At 44.5% G+C, this 20303-nt stretch overlaps 1 protein-coding gene across 1 annotated transcript; it reads right to left on the bottom strand.

The window, feature by feature from the left end:
• Positions 1 to 2173: 2173 nt before the first annotated feature.
• Positions 2174 to 17889, bottom strand: LOC111978183 (methylcytosine dioxygenase TET3-like). Its single transcript, XM_024008097.2, has 9 exons — positions 13088 to 17889; positions 12789 to 12879; positions 10182 to 10275; positions 9094 to 9302; positions 8735 to 8885; positions 7970 to 8197; positions 7011 to 7187; positions 6373 to 6523; positions 2174 to 6112 (listed from the first exon to the last, which is right to left on the bottom strand). The coding sequence occupies exons 1-9, from the start codon at positions 15450 to 15452 to the stop codon at positions 4938 to 4940; spliced, it is 4641 nt and encodes a 1546-aa protein (XP_023863865.2). The 5' UTR covers positions 15453 to 17889; the 3' UTR covers positions 2174 to 4937.
• Between the last annotated feature and the right edge of the window lie 2414 nt (positions 17890 to 20303).

Genomic DNA, 20303 nt, shown 5'->3' with positions numbered 1-20303 from the left:
CCTCGACAGTATGCTCTCGATGGTGCTCCTGTAGGACACTGTGAGGGCCCTCAGGGATAGGCCACATTTTTTCAGCATCCTGAGGTTGAACAGTCGCTGTCGTGCCTTCTTCACTATGGTGTCCATGTGGTTAGACCATTTCAGCTTCTCTGAGATGTGTATGCCGAAGAATTTGAAGTTATTGACCGTCTCCACGGCGGCCCCGTTGATGAGGATGGGGGTGGTCCAGCCTGGTTCCTCCTGAAGTCCACAATCAGCTCTTTTGTTTTGCTAACGTTGAGGGAGAGGTTGTTTACCTGGCACCACACCTCAATTGTGCCTACCTCCTCCCTGTAGGCTATCTCGGCGTTGTTGGTAATTAGGCCTACTACTGTCATGTCGTTAGCGAACTTGATGATGGAGTTGGAACTGTATAGCACTATGTGACAGTTGCTGATGTAAAAAGGCTTCATAAATACATTTGATTTGATCGGTATGAGGCCATGCAGTCGTGGGTACAGGGAATACAGGAGGAGACTGAGGACGCACCTTTGTGGGCCCGTGTTGAGAATTAGTGTTGAGGAGATAATGTTGCCTACCGTCACCTCCTGGGGGCAGCCCGTCAGGAAGTCCAGGACGGTGAGCTTTGTAATGAGCTTATAGGGCACTATGGTATTGAAGGCCGAGCTGTAGTAGGTGAACAGCATCCTCACATATGCATTCCTTTTGTCCAGGTGGGTAAGGGCAGTGTGCAGTGCAATGGCGATTGTGTCGTCCGTGGATCTGTCAGGGCGTTAGACGAATTTGTGAGGGTCGAGTGTGTCGTGGAGGGAGGATGTGATATGRTCTTTGACTAGCCTCTTGTAGCACTTTATGATGACAGAAGTGAGTGCTACTGGTCAGTAATCATTCAGTTCMGTTACTTTCCTTTTCTTGGGCATGGGGATGATAATGTTGTACTGTAAGTGGATGATAGTGTTGTACTGTAAGTAGCCATGTGTTTGTCTATAGGCTTGGGCCTGCTTATCAAATCTCCAGAAATAAAAGGCAAACTGAGGAATTACAAATTCCAAACAAACTGCACGTGTTACAGTATGTGTCTAGTCAGTGAGACAATTTTTATAGCTGGATGAATGGAGGAGTTGTCCTTCAGCACCACAACATTTTGCCCACCATTTGTGGCTGAAATGACAAATAGACTGTAGCCTACCTGAAATGTTGGATAATTTAGAAACCTCGACATGTGATTCACTTCACCTGCTTTACTCTTTGTATTTTTCTGTGCAACTTGTTAATTATCGTTTGTGACAGTGTTTTTGCTGCTATTGACAGGACAACCTCCCTGTTAAAAATATTAAAATCAACTTTTATTGGTAGTCTGGTAAACTTTGGTAAACTTTCATTGGTAGTCTGCAACCACAGACCTCAATGTTAACTTTTCTTGCACTGAACATTCCACATTCAATCCATTTAAAATAGAAGTGCAACCACACTTTTACATGTCTTTAAAATTAGATTGGAGACAAAATTGGAAGACATCTATAATTGACAGACATAATGCAATTTTTGCCTGGGTTAATCCCTGAACAAAATAAAAATGGATGTGGTGATCCCCCGTGGACTCTGCCTCCTCAGCTATACTTTCAGTGTCGATCTATCATCAGTAAGTCCACTTCTACTTTATAGAGTTTATCTTGTGATCTCGACAAAACAAGGGATTTAAAAAAATGTATTAATATGTCATCTCTGGACTTCTGTACTACGACTCCGATATAAAGTTTATTTTTTATTTTTTATTTGCCTACTTATATCAGTACACTCGCAACAACCTAAGCATTACGAAACATATATTTGATCAAATAAGCCACAGGTAGAAAATAAGCCATATAATATTTTGTTAAACCAAATTTGACACTCTCATTAACTTCCATACAAAAACTCCTAGCTTGGTGAGCAAAACAAAACAAAAACGCCACCTGCTAGAGAAGACAGATTTTGGGCCCGGTTACCCCTCTCGCTTCGCCTCTTCCTCTCTGGTCTGAATGAGTTTAATTCACATTTCAAAATGGGTCAATGTGACACAGTATAGACAGAACACACACACACGAACACACACACACACACACAATGTTGTATTATAGCTTGTACAGTTTGAAGTAGCTTATTGTCAATAAAGCAAAAACAGACACACAAGTCCAAAATATAAATACATCTTTATTTCAAAATCACCAGAGGGCAGCCATTGACAGGAATGCTGAATTTAGTATTTTTTTCAAGTCTGTCAAATTGATATACACACCTTTCAGTTATGTACAGTAATTTTGGCAATCAATTTCAAAATAGCAAGACTGCTCGTTATCTACAAACCATGAATAGTACAGTAAAAACAGTCAGTTTCACATGTGTATTTTATATAGTTTTATTCCAATAAAAACCTTGAGTTTTAAATGCTGGTGCTAGTTTTTCCTCCTTGATGTAAGTTACATTTTTCAAGTCACACATAAAGGAAGATCCGAGAAATCTTCAAGTGAAGCAATTACAAAAGTTTACAGGATCATATTTTTCTTACAAACTGTCTTATGTAAAGGTGGAAACATTTTAAAGTGACTGTTTTCTACCACATCAGTAACTTGCAACGGCCTACATTCAATATAATGTAATAGACTATATATGTACTGTATATACTTTTCTACTTTGTATAAAATGTATTCAATCTATGTGTCAACATACTTATCTCTTAGGAAAGGTCTAAGTATATGGTTTGACTTTGTGAATCTGTTAAAGACATTATTGGAAGACAGAGTTTTTTAGGAGACTGTGTTTGCCCTAGTTGGGTTGAAGCCTGGGTAATGCCCTAGTTGGGTTGAAGACTAGGTAAATTAACAACCTCACTCACACCTGAGAAACAAAGAGAAAAACAACAGAAAAAAAAGATGACAAAAACCAAACAAACAAACATTTCCAGCTCTGTGTATTACTAAAATGAAAGCACCAGTGAAATGTTTATCTGCGTTGAGCTGATTTAGATTCAGCATATGCTAAGACAGATCAATACAACAGATACCTAATCCATTACATTAGTAGCAGTGCTTGACTTGGACTGCACTAGGTGTCGGTACCTCTTTTGGGTGCCGGTACTGTTAATATGTATTTTGTARGAGCTCCACAATACTTTTGATCTAATAGTCTATAAGAGGAACAGGAGCTCAAGCTGTTGAACATTTGAGGTGCCGGTATTCAGCTCCAGTTTGCTCCTACCCCAGCAAAGCACTGAGTATTAGTGAATGGGCCTATTATTACATGGTTATGATTGACTAATGTGAGCATGAATTACTACTCAAAATGTTTGCCCCTATCAGAAGAAGGTTTATAATCTGTAGAGGTCTACTGTCTGACTCAATACRTGATAAGCCTACAATTTATGATGATGCAACGATCTGAGGAGGTGCAACGATCTGAGGAGTGTGTTATTTTGTCAGAGCAGCGTCTCCCAAAAATTGAAGAGGAGGCAATGAGAAACAACAAAGGGGTTTGATTGGTTTGGTATCCACTTGTATAATGTATTTATAACCAGCATATGGAAAAAAATAACTGTCAATCAATGCCCTAGTCAGTTAAAAAGAGGGTACAGATCTTGTTAGCACCAGTAACAAATATACAGTAATATAGTCACCATTTAAACAGGTTTTATGTGGTCTTTTTAGCTATGTCTGTATAAAAACATGTCCTATTTAAAACACTCTAGAAGTCCAGACAGTGAACAAACATGATTATCCAGATTCATATAAATCAAGTGCGGTTGACAATAAGCACCGTAATCTGACAATCTTTATATGCAGCATTTCATAATTAAGCTTGGTTTTGTGTGAGACTGATATGTAATTTATCATTCTACGACAAAAAAACAACAACAAATAAACACAGAACTACTGAATAAAGAGGAGAAGAGGTTTCACACAAGCTGTCTGATATATCTCTCGATCTGTACATATTGGAACAGGACCTTTTTCAAGTTATGAAAAATAAAAAAGTGCTTTTTCAATATGTCATCATATACACTGAACAAAAAGACTAAAACTATCCAGACCAAAACAAAAACGAAGGTAGTACTGTTCCTTCATGACCACCAATAGAGGAACGGGGAAGTACTGTTCCTTCATGACCACCAATAGAGGAACGGGGAAGTACTGTTCCTTCATGACCACCAATAGAGGAACGGGGAAGTACTGTTCCTTCATGACCACCAATAGAGGAACGGGGAAGTACTGTTCCTTCATGACCACCAATAGAGGAACGGGGAAGGGAAGGAAAAGCACCATGCTACATGTGTTCATTATTTTCACATAAAACTACATACTGTGTCAAATGTGTAATATGTGGTCTGTTTATCAAAAGTTGCTGCTACAAATGGCACCTTTATATAAATCAATCATTGATAAAACTCATCTTGTGAAAAGAGCACTCTTGGTTGAAACAAAGACCACAGAGACTTAACATGAGTGTTTACTAGTGTAAAATGCTGGTTGACAGTAAAATTGCAGTAAATAGCCTTGCACCAAAAAATATACAAAAATAATCAGAATAAATAATCACATCTTGTTTGTTCTTATTAATCAATTCCTATATAAAACCAGTTAAAAAAATTGGTTCTGAGCACCATCTCTTTACATGAAAAACCAGACCAAAATGTTTTATCATCAAATACCAAAACTCACAGTTAAAACCCAACAAACGATAGTCTTCCTCATCACTTTAAAAGCAGAGACAAAGAGAAACAAAAATAAACAGACATACATTAGAAAAAGTAACACAATGAAAAAACACCTAACGAGACTAGAAGTGTAATGTTGATTGAGGTAAGGCAGTAGCACAGGGTGGTGTGTGTGTGTGTATGGTGGTGTGTGTTGAAATGTATTTGTCGTATGTGTCTGTGTGTGTGTGTACATAACAGTATCATCTCATGTCCAGCGGTTGTAAGGGCCCGTGACCTGTGTCAGAGCATAAGGGGAAACAGTGACCACCCCATCCCGCGGGACAGTCACCGCCTTCCGGGTAGGAACCGTCAACACACCCTTCTTCTCCTCCGGGCCCTCCTCCTCTACCTCCTCAGGCTCCACACTCTCACCGCCGGCCCCATTCCCCCTCTTCCCCTTGACCGGGCTAACCTCTTCCAGGTCTAGGCCCATCCCCAGCCTCTCAGCCTCCTCCTCTCTCTCCCGCTCCCTCCGGGCCTTCTTGGCCTCCCACATGTGCAAGCCGTGGTCGGGCTCATTGAGGGACTTGTGCTGGTAGAAGACCAGGGAGATGCGGGTGGGGTGGCTGCGGTCGGGCCGGAGGATGGGGGTGGTGGCATGGAGCTCTCGGCGGGCGCATTCGATCAGGATGGAACCGTGGGAKGGAGCCACCGCCACCCCGCCGATGTCACTGTCCAGGAAGTTGTGCTCGCTGTCCGACCACACCTCTTCCTGTTCCTGTTTGACCTCTTTTGGGTTGGGGAAGAGAGGGGGAGGGGCCTGATGAGGAGGATGGGGGGCACTGTGAGGAATAACATGACCTACATGACCTCTAACCCCGTCCTTGACTCCCAGCTCCCCCTCCGCCCTGAGGAGCCCATTGAGTCTGCTGTGGAAGCCCTCTGGGTGGGTGTGGGTGGAGGAGGAGGGAGGAGGAGTGCTGTGGCTGTGAGGGGGTCTGAGGAGAGGGGAGCAGTGCACCTCGTTGGGCTCTGTTTTAAAAATCCTGGGGGGGTAGTCGCCACCCTGGGGCATTCCTGGGGGGGTCCGACACGTCTCAGGGTCCACCAGCTGCTTTCTGCTGAGTCCTGGGGAGTAACCATTCACAGCCACAGCCTCTTCCATTGTCTTGTAATGGAATGGGGAACCATTGCTCTGGGTCCCTGGTAGCCCTCTGTACTGGGGGGTAGGCAGGCCGGGGTGATGGGGGGAAAGAGCCTCCATCCCTGGTGTGGATCTTCCAGGAGGTGTGGGGTAGGTGGGGGTGCTGTGGTTGTAAGCGCTAGGGGAGTTAGAGTCTGGTACATACGCACCCACATTTCCTGGTCTGTAAGAGCTGAAGGACTGAGGCTCTCTTTTGAACAAGGGGGACTGATCTGCTGAAGAAGCACTTTTCAAACCTGTTAAGTTAAACATACAAACCGGGATTAATGATGAGTATTTACATACCACATTTTTCAAGCTTTTTCTTGTACATGATTTTGTAGCAACAATCAATCAACCAATTAATCAATTAATGCACCCACCCCATCCATCCACCCACTCAATCACCCACCCATCAATCAATTGATAAATCAATGAACCAACCAACCAATTGACTAATCATCCATCCATCCATCCAACCAACCAACCAACCAACCAATCAACTAGAGATCGCTACCTTTATTGGCAGTCTTGACCTTGCCCGGGGTTAGTGGACTTTGTCCAGGCTTCCTGTTCTGAGCTGCAGCTTGTTTGTCAGCCTGGGCCTTCAGCTTGGCCTCCTGCTTCCTCTTACGGGCTGATTTCACCGGCTCAGCCAGCAGACGCACCTGGTGATGATATAAACATGGTCATTAAGGAGAGCTTTTAGTAGATGCTTTTATCAAGTGTCTTGAAGTAAACACGCAAATGTGACTCATGCAAGAATCAAACCCAAAACTCTCCTATTGACATGTCCTTGACACCAACTAATTTCAATCCCAAAGGGCGCAATGGTGACCAACCCTCACCCTGGAGAGCAACTGGATGTGCAGGTTGATTAGTAAAATCAGGTGTGGTAGAGCAGGACTGGAACAAAAGCCTGCACACCCAGTAACTACTCTATAAGAGGAGGGTTGGCCAAAATATCTTATAGCCTCTTGGTTCTCCTGGTTGCTACAGGGGGTACGAACCGATTTAGGGTGAAGTTGCCCCTAGATGCTGATCTCTTGGGTCAGTTTCAGATTTTCCCCACTAATAAGGTTAGGACTGGGGGAGAGGAAGCTGCTTATAGATCTTTACCCAGGGGAGACTTTAACCTGGAGTGTAGGAACCTACCTCTCTGGGGAAGGCTGAGAGCACCTGCAGGGCCCCAGTCTGGATCTTGGCCCACTGGCCATCGGCACTGCCAAACTCATCCCTCTGTGAGATCTTATAAAGGGGCAAGACGTGGAGCTGTTCGTCCTCAGGGACGTTACGCACCGCACGGTTGTCCTCCTTGGTTAAAGTGCAAACCTGCAGGAGGGTGAGACATTTTACGTAAATGGAAAAGACTAACACAGTATCTGGCAGTTTTCCGGGATAAAATGCCTATCTTGGTGGAAGTGAAAACAGGTATTTTTGGTATTTTATTAGGATCCCCATTAGCTGTTGAAAAAGGAGCAGCTACTCTTCCTGGGGTACACACAAAACATGAAACATAATACAGAATGACATAATACAGAACATCATTAGACAAGGACAGAACTACATACATTTTTAAAAAGGCACACGTAGCCTACATCTCAGTGCATACAGACAAACTATCAAATAGGGGAGAGGCGTTGTGCCGCGAGGTGATAAGATAGCTGATATTGATTTTTGTTTCAACTATGGAAACATGTTAATGATTTGATATTGACATTTGTCTAAGATATATATATATTTATTTAAAATATATATGTGTATATATACTGTATATATTTACAAAATAATATATGGGGGATTGGAAATTATGCAGACAATTACATTGATGGTACAATGCTACAATCTCTCTGCAGTATTAAAGCTGACTTACCCAGCCCCCCAAAAATAAAAAATATATGATATGTCCATTAATATGCTGGCACGCAATCAGAAGCAAGTGTCTAAGTATCTGTGTATGTGGTTCTCTCTATGTGTGACAGTGAGTGTGTGTATGTGTGCGCGATTGAGCGAGCGTGCGTTTGTATCTGTGGCTATGGCTCTGTGTGTTTGACAGTGAATGTGTGTGCACCTGTGTGTGTGTCCATTGACAAACAGTCATATGAGCGGCATACCACAGTGCTGCCATTGTTCATGTTGTGTGTGTCTTTGTGAGCGTGGGCACAGAAATCCACACATGCCGTGACCCCGGAGAAAGGTCGGCCCGCCCTCCGACCCAGCCTGCAGTCCTGGCCCGCCTGCTCCTGATCCACCTGGTTTTGGAAAGCCTCCGGGGCCAGTCTCTGGTAGACAGGACCCAGGTCTGTAGCCAGGTTCTGCAGCCGATTCTCCAGCTTCTCCTCCTGAACAACCCACAGACAGACAACACACAGATCAGAGGAAGAGTGGGACAAAAAGGGACAGGAACAGATGAGGGAAAAGGTGTGAGGAAATAAAGGAGAGTTCCCCTGGAGAATCTGGGAGTGTTTAAGATAATACCAGTAATGTTTAAGTCACTATCCTCCATGTCACGCTTTGACTGTCATATCAACCTGAGGCCACTAGGAGGTGTCTATTAGCCACTTTAACATGCCAAGAAGACTATTCACAGAGGAATATCTATTCTAAACCATTGTTTGTAAAGCTATAACAAGGCTTAGATTAGCAAAGCAAAGAGCTAGAGTTTAGGCATATTGGGAAGTGGCTAGGGTTCTTTTCAGACCAGGCTCTCAAATCTAATTCAAGGGTGTCAGACTCAATTCCTAGRGAGTCAAATTGGCTGCTGTTTTTTTGCTCTTTCCCTTAAGCTAGTACTGATTTAGACCAGGAAAACCAGGTATGTGGCCGGCCCTAGAGGACTAGAGTTTGACACAGTTTGACTGGAGTGTCCTGGTCCTCACCTCCTGTGGCATGTCTCCCAGCAGGCGGTACTTTCTGGGGATCTTGCTGCGGGCGAACTTGCAGCCGTTGAAGTACATACTCCAGGAGCAGCCGAAGGAGAACGAGGCGCCACAAGAGTCTGGGTCCAAACCCTGGCACGCACACGTCCGACTGGAGAGACAGAAAGAGGGAGAGAGATGGGGAGAGGGGGAAGAAGATCTATTTAGATCCTGGCACATAAGTGCAACTGAAGAGAGAGAGGGAGAGAGACTAAATGCTAGAAAGGAAAGAATTAACTCCTTTGTTCTATGAATCTAAATGTGTATGTGTAAGCCTGTTATTGAATAATACGCATAGGTCTGTTGTTTCAGTAACTCACTCCTCGTTGAGGGCGCAGCGTCGACTGGTGGGCGAGCCGTATTTACAGAGGGTCTGGGTGAGTTCTTGGTACAGACTGTCTGCCACCCCCCGGGGGATGCCCTCCCATGCCAGGATGAGGATCACCACCACGGCACTCTCACAGCGGTGCCCTGCCCGGTGTCTCACCAGACACAGCAGCTTCTCCTCCTCACTGCCCCGACGGATCACCTGGGGGAGAGAGAAGGTTTACTACACAGACATGCAGATGTGTATACGCACACACAAAACACGACACAGCCATATACGCACCCATACACATACACACGCGCACAGTGTACACACAGGCACGCTGGCACTCATGCACACACACACACACACCACACACACACACACACACACACACACACACACACCCACACAACACCACACACACACACACACACACAACACACACACACACACACACACCCAGACACACACACACACACACACACACACAGCCATATACGCACACATACACACGCAGCAGTGTACACACAGGCACGCACACACAAACACAGACACAGACACACACACAGCCATATATGCACACATACACATACACACGCAGCAGTGTACACACAGGCACACTGGCACGCATACACACACACACACGCAGCGGTGTACACAGAGGCACGCACGCACGCACACACACACACACACACACAACACACACACACACCACACACCACACACACACACAACACCACACACACACACACACACACACACACACACACACACACACAGCCATATACGCACACATACACACGCAGCAGTGTACACACAGGCACGCACACACAAACACAGACACAGACACAGCCATATATGCACACATACACACGCAGCAGTGTACACACAGGCACACTGGCACGCATACACACACACACACGCAGCGGTGTACACAGAGGCACGCACGCACGCACGCACGCGCCGCGCACACACACACACACACACACACACACACCACACACACACACACACCCACACACACACACACACACACACACACACACAACACACACACACACACACACACACACACACACCACACACAGAGGTACTTACCCACTTGGCGATGGGACAACCCTGGGAACTGCGTCCTTCTTTCCCAGTGTACACCACCACCTCCAGCCTTACTGCCTTCCCTTTCTCTCCATACCTTTGAACAAACACAGCAATAACATACAGAGCCGGATTATTGCAGGGGCTTACTAGGGATGAAGCCCCTGGGTCCAGGCCAATGGGGGGCACAAGAGGCAGCAAAAAAAAGATATATATGTATATACAATATATGTTCCTTTTTTTATATTATAATTTTTTATCCAACCACAGCCCACTCTCAATGTTAAAAATACACCAGAGAGCATCATTTACCCATAGAGGATCAACAGTTTATAAAAAWWAAATAACTGTGGATTAAGTCACAAGCTCATACAGGTATCAGCCAAAAAGGAAACACCAACATAAATTGTCTTAAAAGGGTGTTGCAGAACAGCTTCWAWGCGCTTTGGCATAGATTCTAAAAGACCTAAACCATGCTAGGAAAATGCACCMMACACCATAACACATACTTTGTATCCCTTGTTTACTCAAGTGTTTCCTTTATTTTGGCACTTACCGGTATGCCTACAGTCGGGAAGGCTGCAGTTTGGACAGCATGCGTGCCAAATAGGCTACAGCTTGTTGCGTTGTGGCCATAGACATATAATCCATAGAAGGGTTTTGTAACCCCGTACCCTGGCAATTTGACTGTTAAAAGTCATGGGTACACTAGCAATGGATGCCAATCCTGACTTGAATTGTAGTAGCCATCTGTGGAATATATTTATATGCTTGGTTGCGGCTGTCAGTTTCCTTTTGCAGATTTCAAAATACAATCGTGGGRAAAACGTACAGTTTGGAAAGCAAATGCCTACTGCTGAAAAGAGAAGATGAATCGGTATGTAGAACCAATATAAATAATTTCTCTCAACAACTCCTAAYTTGTAGCTAACAGCAGCACTGTTTTTCAAAGTAGCTCATCTTAAAATAGGCTGTTGCCACAACGAGCCCATTGGCCATCACCATGAGTAGCCTATGGGTTCATCTTCATCCTCACATGCTGACCAGACCRGACACGTCGCGTGCGCGAGCATCGCAAAATAAATGTARAAATCCATGTTATTCAATTATTGCACCAACACTGCTCGCGYGCGCCAAAGAGCGTCTGCGATGCCAAGGGMTAAAATAGAACTCCTTTCTATTTCTGACGCAGATCGCGCTGAAAGTCCTGCCTCTCCCATCTCCTCATTGGTTTATAGAAGCAGGTACCCACGTGCCATCTCCTCATTGGTTATACCCATGTGGGTGATTGAAAGACAAAATGTTTTGCCGGTTGTCGTGGTAAAAGTGTAGATGCCAATCACCATATAAGTTCAAAGATGAAAAAGCCTGGAAGGGGGAGAGATGACTAGAAACGATTGCAAGCTAACTAGCTAAATTGCCATACATGTTTAATGCTTTTCGACCTGTCCCCAAATTAATGTCATTGGTTCAGAGTTTATTTTGATATTTTAACCTGCGTGTCGTGATCGCGTTTGGTGTGGGGGGACAAAATAAATGTATGCACGATGGCRCACGCGTGCAGCCGGTTTGGGTTCCGTGTAAGGTGAGTCAGTGTGCCACTGGCCATTTTAATTAGATATTTTTWAAAAACAAAGCCCCRGGGCCTATGATTTCTTAATACGGACCTGATAACGTACATCACATCTTCATGACATTTCACACTTCTCATCTTAGAACACAAACACAATCCTTTAAGCAATGACATACTGTATCAAGCATTTCTCCCTTTATCTGCGACCACCAGTACCAACATCTTTCAATGAATGCCAATACAACAACAAATCACATTTTGAGAACTTCATCAAAATACAATGGGRCAGTGAGACTACATCACTAGCCAAAATGCAGCAATAGTTTTTGGAATAACTGTCAAAACAGTTAAAAACCAGGCACTGRGGCCATTCAGCAGACTACTACAGAGCAGAGAGACTGTGAGTGTGTGGTTGTTGTAGAGGTTGTCATTTCTCCTCATGTGCCCCTCGACTTGGCCCTAGGGGTTTCCTKTTCTAACACGCAGGGTGTGTTTTTGTATTGGTGAATGTGTGTGTGTACAAGTGTGTGTTTTGCCAGCGGGGTGCTGCTTTCCTTCAATGACAGGCTCTATAATATATGAGCTATAATATGATTGTAAGCCCCACCTCATTCCATGAACACCAAGAGCCCTTTGGGAAACCAGGCCTTTGGCAGGGCAAATGGTTCATACAGTAGGCTAATAAGAGTATGTACCAGACTTTTAGAAATATATACAGCTACATAGTAGTAGTGGTAGTGGTACATAGTGGTACATATTAGCCTAGCTCTATAAGCCTATTGGTAAGCCAACCTGTGAGGCACTGAGCCACTCCTGTTTTCATATCAACTCTTACCTTAGCAGTATTATACAGCCAATAGATTTGTCATGAAAACAGAAGTGGATTAGCACCTCACAGGTTTGCAGTCCCAATGGAAATATGAATGCATAAAGTAAAATGGCTAGGCAGCAACAAACACTTGTTTTCCCCCCAAGCTTGGTTGTGGAATGGAATAAAAAAAACTGATGCAGTTTGGCTTGTTAGTTTTTGTTGTTACCTGTTCTCCATCATCTCTCTGACGGCTGACACACTGGGTCCAGCACCAAGATGAGTGTAGTACGGACCCTCCTCCTTCTCTATGATTTGCTCTGTGGAGAGAGTCGTTTTTAGAATAAAGTTTCAGCTTATTTCTCGGAAAGCAAATGCTATGTACATGGATGTGACAAATACAGCCCCAGTTAACCAGTCATGTTGTGGCATGCAGAGAAAATCATATTCATAATCATCATAATCCTCATCATTATTATGTCCACCACCACTACCATCATCATCATCATCATCATCAAGGTGACTCACCCATGCAGCCACAGGAGGGGATCTCAGAGAGTTTCTTAGAGGGGGTGTTGAGCAGGTTCTTAGTGGGCGTGTCCAGGAATATGAGGGGCGATTCCAGGAAGCTGTTTACGTTGTGTTTGGTTGGCGTCAACTCCTCAGATAGGTCCAAAGCGCCGTCAGTTGACGTGGACAAGATGGTGACCGGACCGGACCTCTCCACCTTGTAATACCCCTGCCGTTGACCCCCAGAGGAGTAGCCGTTGGGTAAACTATGGTTCAACCCGGTTCTGTGGTTGTTAGAGTCTAAACTGGTAAAACTGGGGTTGGTGGAGCTAGCCTTTAGGTTAGCACCGTGCTGCTGCCAAACGTAGGGTGGCGATACCTGAGAATACAATTGTCTTTCACACTCATGTCCCTGTCCAACTCCTTGTCCTTGTAAAGGGTCCAGGTGACCGYTCAGAGGACCATTGTGGTGACCGTTCAAATGCGACCACTGTTGGTTGTCATGACCATAACTGTGACCACGATCGATGGCTCCAGATGTTTTGTGGTATTTGACCCCACTGTGGCTGTTGCTGTAGTAAAAGAGCTGCCGTTGTTCCTCCTGAGCCTCAGCCAGGTATCTCTTTAGATCCATTTGAGTCTGAGGCAGGAACAGGCTCCTCTTGTGGCTGAGCGACAATGTCTTCGGCTGGGGCAGAACCTTCTGGACCCTGGCTCTGTGGGGGGTCTTGCCATTGGGTTTGTAGCCCTCCTCTTCAACCCCCTCCATCCCCTTCTTCTTCCTAGGTTTGGAAGGCGTGGACCTTGGTTTCCTCACAGGGATTTTCTTGTTGTTGGGTGGTGCATGCTGGGAATTGTAGTTGTACTTGATGGCCGAGACTGGCGTTCCTCTGGGAGGGTTGTTCTCAGAGTGCTGGGAGGGTTGGAAACCCTGCTGCTTGTGACGTGATTGGATGATGAATGCCAACTCGGCCAGTTGAGCCGCCACCTCTTCCTCATCCCTGTTCCTCCCGCTCTTACCCACCGTCCTCTCTGTTGTTTCCTTACTATTCCTCTCCATGTCTTTCCGCTCTCTGAAAGTGCCTTCGGACCTGTTATGGTGAGAACCAAGGTCTTCTGCTCTGCTGTACAGGTGTTGTCCTGCTCTCTCGGTGCTGTCGTAGGGAAGTCTGCCACAGTCCGAGCTGGCTTCTAGCAGGTTCTGTAGGGACAGCTTGCCAGTGGCTGCGGGACTACGGGAATGACACTGGATGACAAGACTCTGTCTGGCCACCGGGGACCTGATGACTGAGGTCTGGTGCAGAGGGGAGCGTATGACTGAGGTCTGGTGCAGAGGGGAGCTGATGACTAGAACTTTGTTGGGGAGGAAACCTGTAGGGGGTTTGACATCCTGGAGAGAGGTGTTTCTACTGGATAAGTGCATGGAAGGTGTGGTGGGGTTTTGACCATGTGCGTCCATTCTAAATGGTTCGGGGGGGTTTTGGGGGATAGATGCCAGTAGGGTTAGCGCCTCGATAGCGATAGCTTGGTCACTGCTAATATTCCTCTCTTGCACCAACGACTGGATGCTTGGCAGAGAGAGATCTGGAGAGGGTTGCTCTCGTTTGACAATAATGTCAAGAGCTTTCCGTGGACTGATGGGAGTGCTTTTCAGGAGAAGGTCTACCTTAAAGTCCTCCGGCTCTGTTTTTAACGAGTGTAGCACCGGGGAACGGGAGCTAAACAGCTTGTCCTCCAGTCCCTTCCTGTCTGTGATAGAGAAACACACAACTGCTGCTAGTGTGGACAGAGCGTCCACATAGACATCGTCATCATTGCCCCCTAGTAGGGTGGAGCACTGGTCCGTAGACCACACCCACGGCTCCTCCAACTTGATCTTCTTCAGAGGAATGGCCATGGTGTCATCCGGAAGTGCATCATTGGGCTCAGAGCTGCCTTTGGGGTATGTGGTCTTTGTAGTCCTTTGGGACTCTAATTGTCTTGTAGTTTTTTGGGAATCTGGTGACACTGGAGCACCGTTGGTTTCATCAGCACCATTGTGAAAAGTCCCAGATGAAGAGTAGTGGTGTTGCAGAAGAAGTGCATCGTTGGTGTCCTCCAGGCCAGGCTCTCTCTTGATAAGTACTGCTGGTCGGCCATCTAGGATTGGGGTGAGAGTGTGGGCGTGGGGAGGGTGTGTGTGAGGGTGTGTCTGGGGGTGTGTGGGAGGTATGTGACCCTCCTCCTCCTCTGCCGTATAGGTTTCCTCTACCATCTGGACAGGGCTTCTGCCATTTATTGCGACACCCTCTGGAACCACCTGAGAGAGAGAGTGAGACAGAGAGTTGCCACAAGAAAAGGACAACCAGTTAAGAATAAACACAACTGTAAATACAACCCACATTTATGTTTATTTATTTTCCCTATTGTACTTCATTTGCGCATCGTTACAACACTGTACATAGCCATAATGTGACATTCGAAATGTATCGATTCCTTTTAAACTTTTGTGAGTGTGATGTTTATTGTTCACTTTTGTTCATTATCTATTTCACTTACTTTGGCAATGTGAACACATGTTTCCCATGCCAATAAAGCCCTTTGAATTGAATTTAGAGAGAGAGCGAGAGAGAAAGCGAGAGAGACACACGGAGAAAGATAGATTTGAATCTGTAATTTCCACTTAAAAATGTCAGACTTGATTTGCCTTAACGACAAATATATCAACCCCTACAAACATTTCCATTAATTATAATCCACATAATAATTCAAATTTCCTGTTGCTGTCGGATTATTTTCCTGCTGTGAGAAACTGGTTGAATTAAGATAGCAGATCTGTACCTTACTGCTTTGTGTGTGTGTGTGTGTGTGTGTGTATTGATACAGTAGTGTACATACCATAATACTGTCATGGAGCAAGGCCAAATCTTTGCTGAACCCCAGAGTTTCTATATTAATAGGAGCTTGCAACACTTTCCATAACTAATGATAATGTCGTTGGCACATCCAATCTGATTAAAACAATATGGCAGATAAAAACACCACAGTGCCAAGACTCCACCCATTAAATTGTGTGTGTGCCTGTTTTATGTAAAGCTAATGAACTGTTCTAACTACAGGGAGCCTGGAGGTGGGTGGATGTCAGCTACTTGTTTACCTTGTCTGAACTGTCATTAAACTCACTGTTTAACCACTCTTTATAGACTACACTACCCAGCATGCACTCTCTGTTTTAAAGCCTCCAGGCCTACAGTACCCAACATGCCCTGTGAGAAAGGACAGCCACCAGCCGTCTAGTCTAGGTCACATCCTTCTTCTAGGCCACTACTAACACAACTGACTCAATCCTAGTTCAATTAGTTGAAACAGGTGTGTTAGTACAGGGCTGGAACAAAAATGTGGACTGGAGTTGAGAAACACTGCTGTAGTACAGGATTAACTAGGCTAATAAGACACACGAGGGTTTGTGTTACTGCTGTTACTGGCACAGAGACAGGTCTATCTCACAGAGGACCAGTGCAGCTCACATCATCATCACATCTCTGTTGCTGGGTAAATCAAGACTTGTCTATCTAATGGAGAAAGGACGCCCTTACGTGACAGACAAAGGGTAGGCAGGTAGTATGAAGTGTGAACATACTTTTACAGTGTTGGTGGTACTCTAAAACCTTACAAACCCTACAACAACCCTATAAATAGTCTGAGCTGCTACTGTAGGTCACTGATATTAAATTAGATTAGCAAGAGGGACATTGCTTACAGCAACAACAACAACAATAGAAAGGAGACATACAACATAAAATCATCACCATAAGCATACTGTAAGAARAATGCACTTTACATTGATCAGAGCACAGTAAATGTGAACTTTAAAACACTGTCTACACTTTCTCTAACCCACACACCAAACAGAAAACTCAGTCTGTCTGTCAATTACGGGGTGAAGCCCTCTTCTCTCCTTCCACTAGAGATGAGAATTATACACAATAATACCCTCCCAATACACTGTAGTAAAAACCCCAACTCTATTTACAGTCATGTAGTATTCAGAACACTCCTCCTCTCCTCCTCTCCTGGTCTCGTGACCCTCCCTTACCACTAAGAGCATGCTGCTACTGATAGCGGGAGAGGAGGCTGAGGCAACATCTTGACTGCTGCTGTAATCATAAGAGAGAGAGAGACATCACAGAGAATGTGGAAATGAGCTACTATTGAGAAAGAGAGAGAGAGCAAGAGAAAAAGGGAGCGAGAGGGAGAGAAAGAGAGAGGGAAGGAGAAAGAGACAGAGGGACAGAGAGAGAAATAGAGACAGATACAGAAAGAGGAGACAGTAGAAGAGAGAGAAATTGATGGAGAGAAATAGGGAGAGGAAAGAGAGAGAAAGAAAGGGGTAAAGGCAGTGTGTCACTCACATTAACCTGCTTTTCTTAACAAAGCATTAGTGGCTGGGTTCCAGCAGTACGCCAGCAGTGTGTATGTATCATAACATTTCATATAACAGTACATTAATATATTTTTTGACATATACTGTAGATATGGGTGTCTGTAATTTTTTTGTAAGATATACAGTACCAGTCAAAAGTTTGGACACACCTACTCATTCAAGGGTTTTTCTTTATTTTTACTCTTTTCTACATTGTAGAAAAATAGTGAAGACATCAAAACCATGAAATAACACATATGGAATCATGTCGTAACCAAAAAAGTGTTAAACAAATCAAAATATATTTTAGATTTGAGATTCTTCAAAGTAGCCACCCTTTCCTGAATGACAGCTTGCACAAATCTTCACTCCTGTCCTAGCAACAAGACTATGACTGCTCTCTGACTCCTAACGACCCTCTCAGAGGAGGAGGTTTCAACCGAGGGACTATCCATCCATAAAAACACACACACAGATACGCATCAATTACACACACGCGCACACACCACACACACACACAACACACACACACACACACACACACACACACACACACACACACACACACACACACACACACACACACACACACACACACACACACACACACACACACACACACAGCTCCACATAGGGAGTGTCCATACACCATATACAATGCACTCCACATACAGAGATGCATACAAAGATTTCCCTTTTATGCTTGCTTCAAGGCAAGCAACACTGAAGCATGCATGAGAGCACCAGCTGTTCCGGACGACCGTGTGATCACACTCTCTGTAGCCCATGTGAGCAAGACCTTTAAACAGGTCAACATTCACAAGGCCGCCGGGCCAGACTAATTACCATGAAGTGTACTTAGAGCATGCGCAGACCAAGTGTCTTCACTAACATTTCCAACCTCTACCTCACCGAGTATGTAATACCTACAGTTGAAGTCGGAAGTTTACATGCACCTTAGCCAAATACATTTAAACTCAGGAATTGTGAAAAACTGAGTTTAAATGTATTTGGCAAAGATRWATGTAAACCTCCGACTTCAACTGTATATACTAGGTCGTGTCAGAGGATAGCCAAAAAATTGTCAAAGACTCCAGTTACCCAAGTCTGTTCTCTCTGCTACCGCACGACAAGCGGTACCGGAGTGCCAAGTCTAGGTCCAAAAGGCTCCTTAACAGCTTCTACCCCCTGCTGAACAATTAATCAAATGGCCACCCAGACTAATTACAAATGACCTCRACAAACCTGTACCMCCGCACATAGACTCGGTACCGGTACCCCCTGTATATAGCCTTGGTATTGTTGTTTCTTGTGTTACTTAAAAAAATAAAAAATAAAAACTTATTTAGTAAATATTTTCTCAACTCTTTTTCTTGAACTGAATTGTTGGTTAAGGGCTTGTAAGTAAGCATTTCACGGTAAGGTACCTGTTGTATTCGGCGCATATGACAAATAACATTTTATTTTATTTTACTTCTAAAAAGAAGTGACATCATAAGAATACAGTAGGCATTTTCACATCCTCATTGAATGTCACAGACAGCAAACAGGTGGTTCTACTGTCAATCCTTTCAGAACATTCTCTTAAAATAATGCATTAAAAAGGCTTATTTAAAAGTATTTGAAAAGTAATTCCTGATAAAGTAGCTCTTTCAGCTCTGATAATCCTCAAAAACATCCACAGAGTTCAAAGCCAGACCACAGGCTGCAGACAGTCTTACGACAACTATCCCACGGTGTGCTGTGCTTAAGATAAGACATAAAAAAACATGCTTCCTTCCTGGGCTGAGTGTGTGAGTGTGTTTCTCTGAAGTTCTGTGCATCGGATTCGTTTCATTCATAGAGCGTAATGCCGCCTTCCTCTCTGAACTCAACTTCACAGAGTCAGACACACACTGACCAAACAGAGCAGTGCACAAATACATTAACTCCTACAAACACTGCAGCTACTAATAATACTTTTTCTTCCAGCCAGTCAGGCTAAAAACAGAGTCAAACAGACTCACTGCAGCTACTAATAATACTCTTTCTTCCAGCCAGTCAGGCTAAAAACAGAGTCAAACAGACTCACGCAAACACAGTAGCACAAAAAGAAAACATTGCATAATGTACTATCACTACTGCTACTACTGCAGCTAAAACTACCACAGCACAACCTACAAACACTCTTCTTCACTTTTCAATGAAAAGTTACTACTACTACTACTACTACTACTCCTGTCCTAGCAACAAGACTATGACTGCTCTGACTCCTAACGCCCCTCTCAGAGGAGAAGGGTTTCCAAGGAGGTTTCAACCGAGGGGACTATCCCATGCCCTAACAAACACACACAACACACCACACACACACAACACACACACACACACACACAACAACACACCACACACCACACACACCACACAAAACACACACACACACACACACACACAAACACACACCACACACACACACACACCACACACACACCACACACACACACCACACACACACACACACACACACAAAACACACACACACACACACACAACACACACCACACACACGACAGCTCCAACATAGCGGGAGTATCCATCCCTAGCATCCCCAACAGAGAAGACAAGAAAGCATCTGCATCTCACCAAAACTAGTTATAATGATATCCTTATACCATATTACTACTACTACTACTACTACTACACTACAACTTCAGTAGCCTGGAGGGTAGGAGCGTTGGGCCAGTGACCGAAAGTTTGAATTCCCTGAGCCTGACAAGGCAAAACATTCTGTCGTTCTCCCCCCTGAGCAAAGCAGTTAACCACACTGTTTCCCCGGGGCGCTGACGCATACGAACG

This window comes from Salvelinus sp. IW2-2015, linkage group LG18, assembly GCF_002910315.2.
Source record: "Salvelinus sp. IW2-2015 linkage group LG18, ASM291031v2, whole genome shotgun sequence".
Taxonomy (NCBI): domain Eukaryota; kingdom Metazoa; phylum Chordata; class Actinopteri; order Salmoniformes; family Salmonidae; genus Salvelinus; species Salvelinus sp. IW2-2015.
This window is presented reverse-complemented; position numbering and strand designations above follow the sequence as displayed.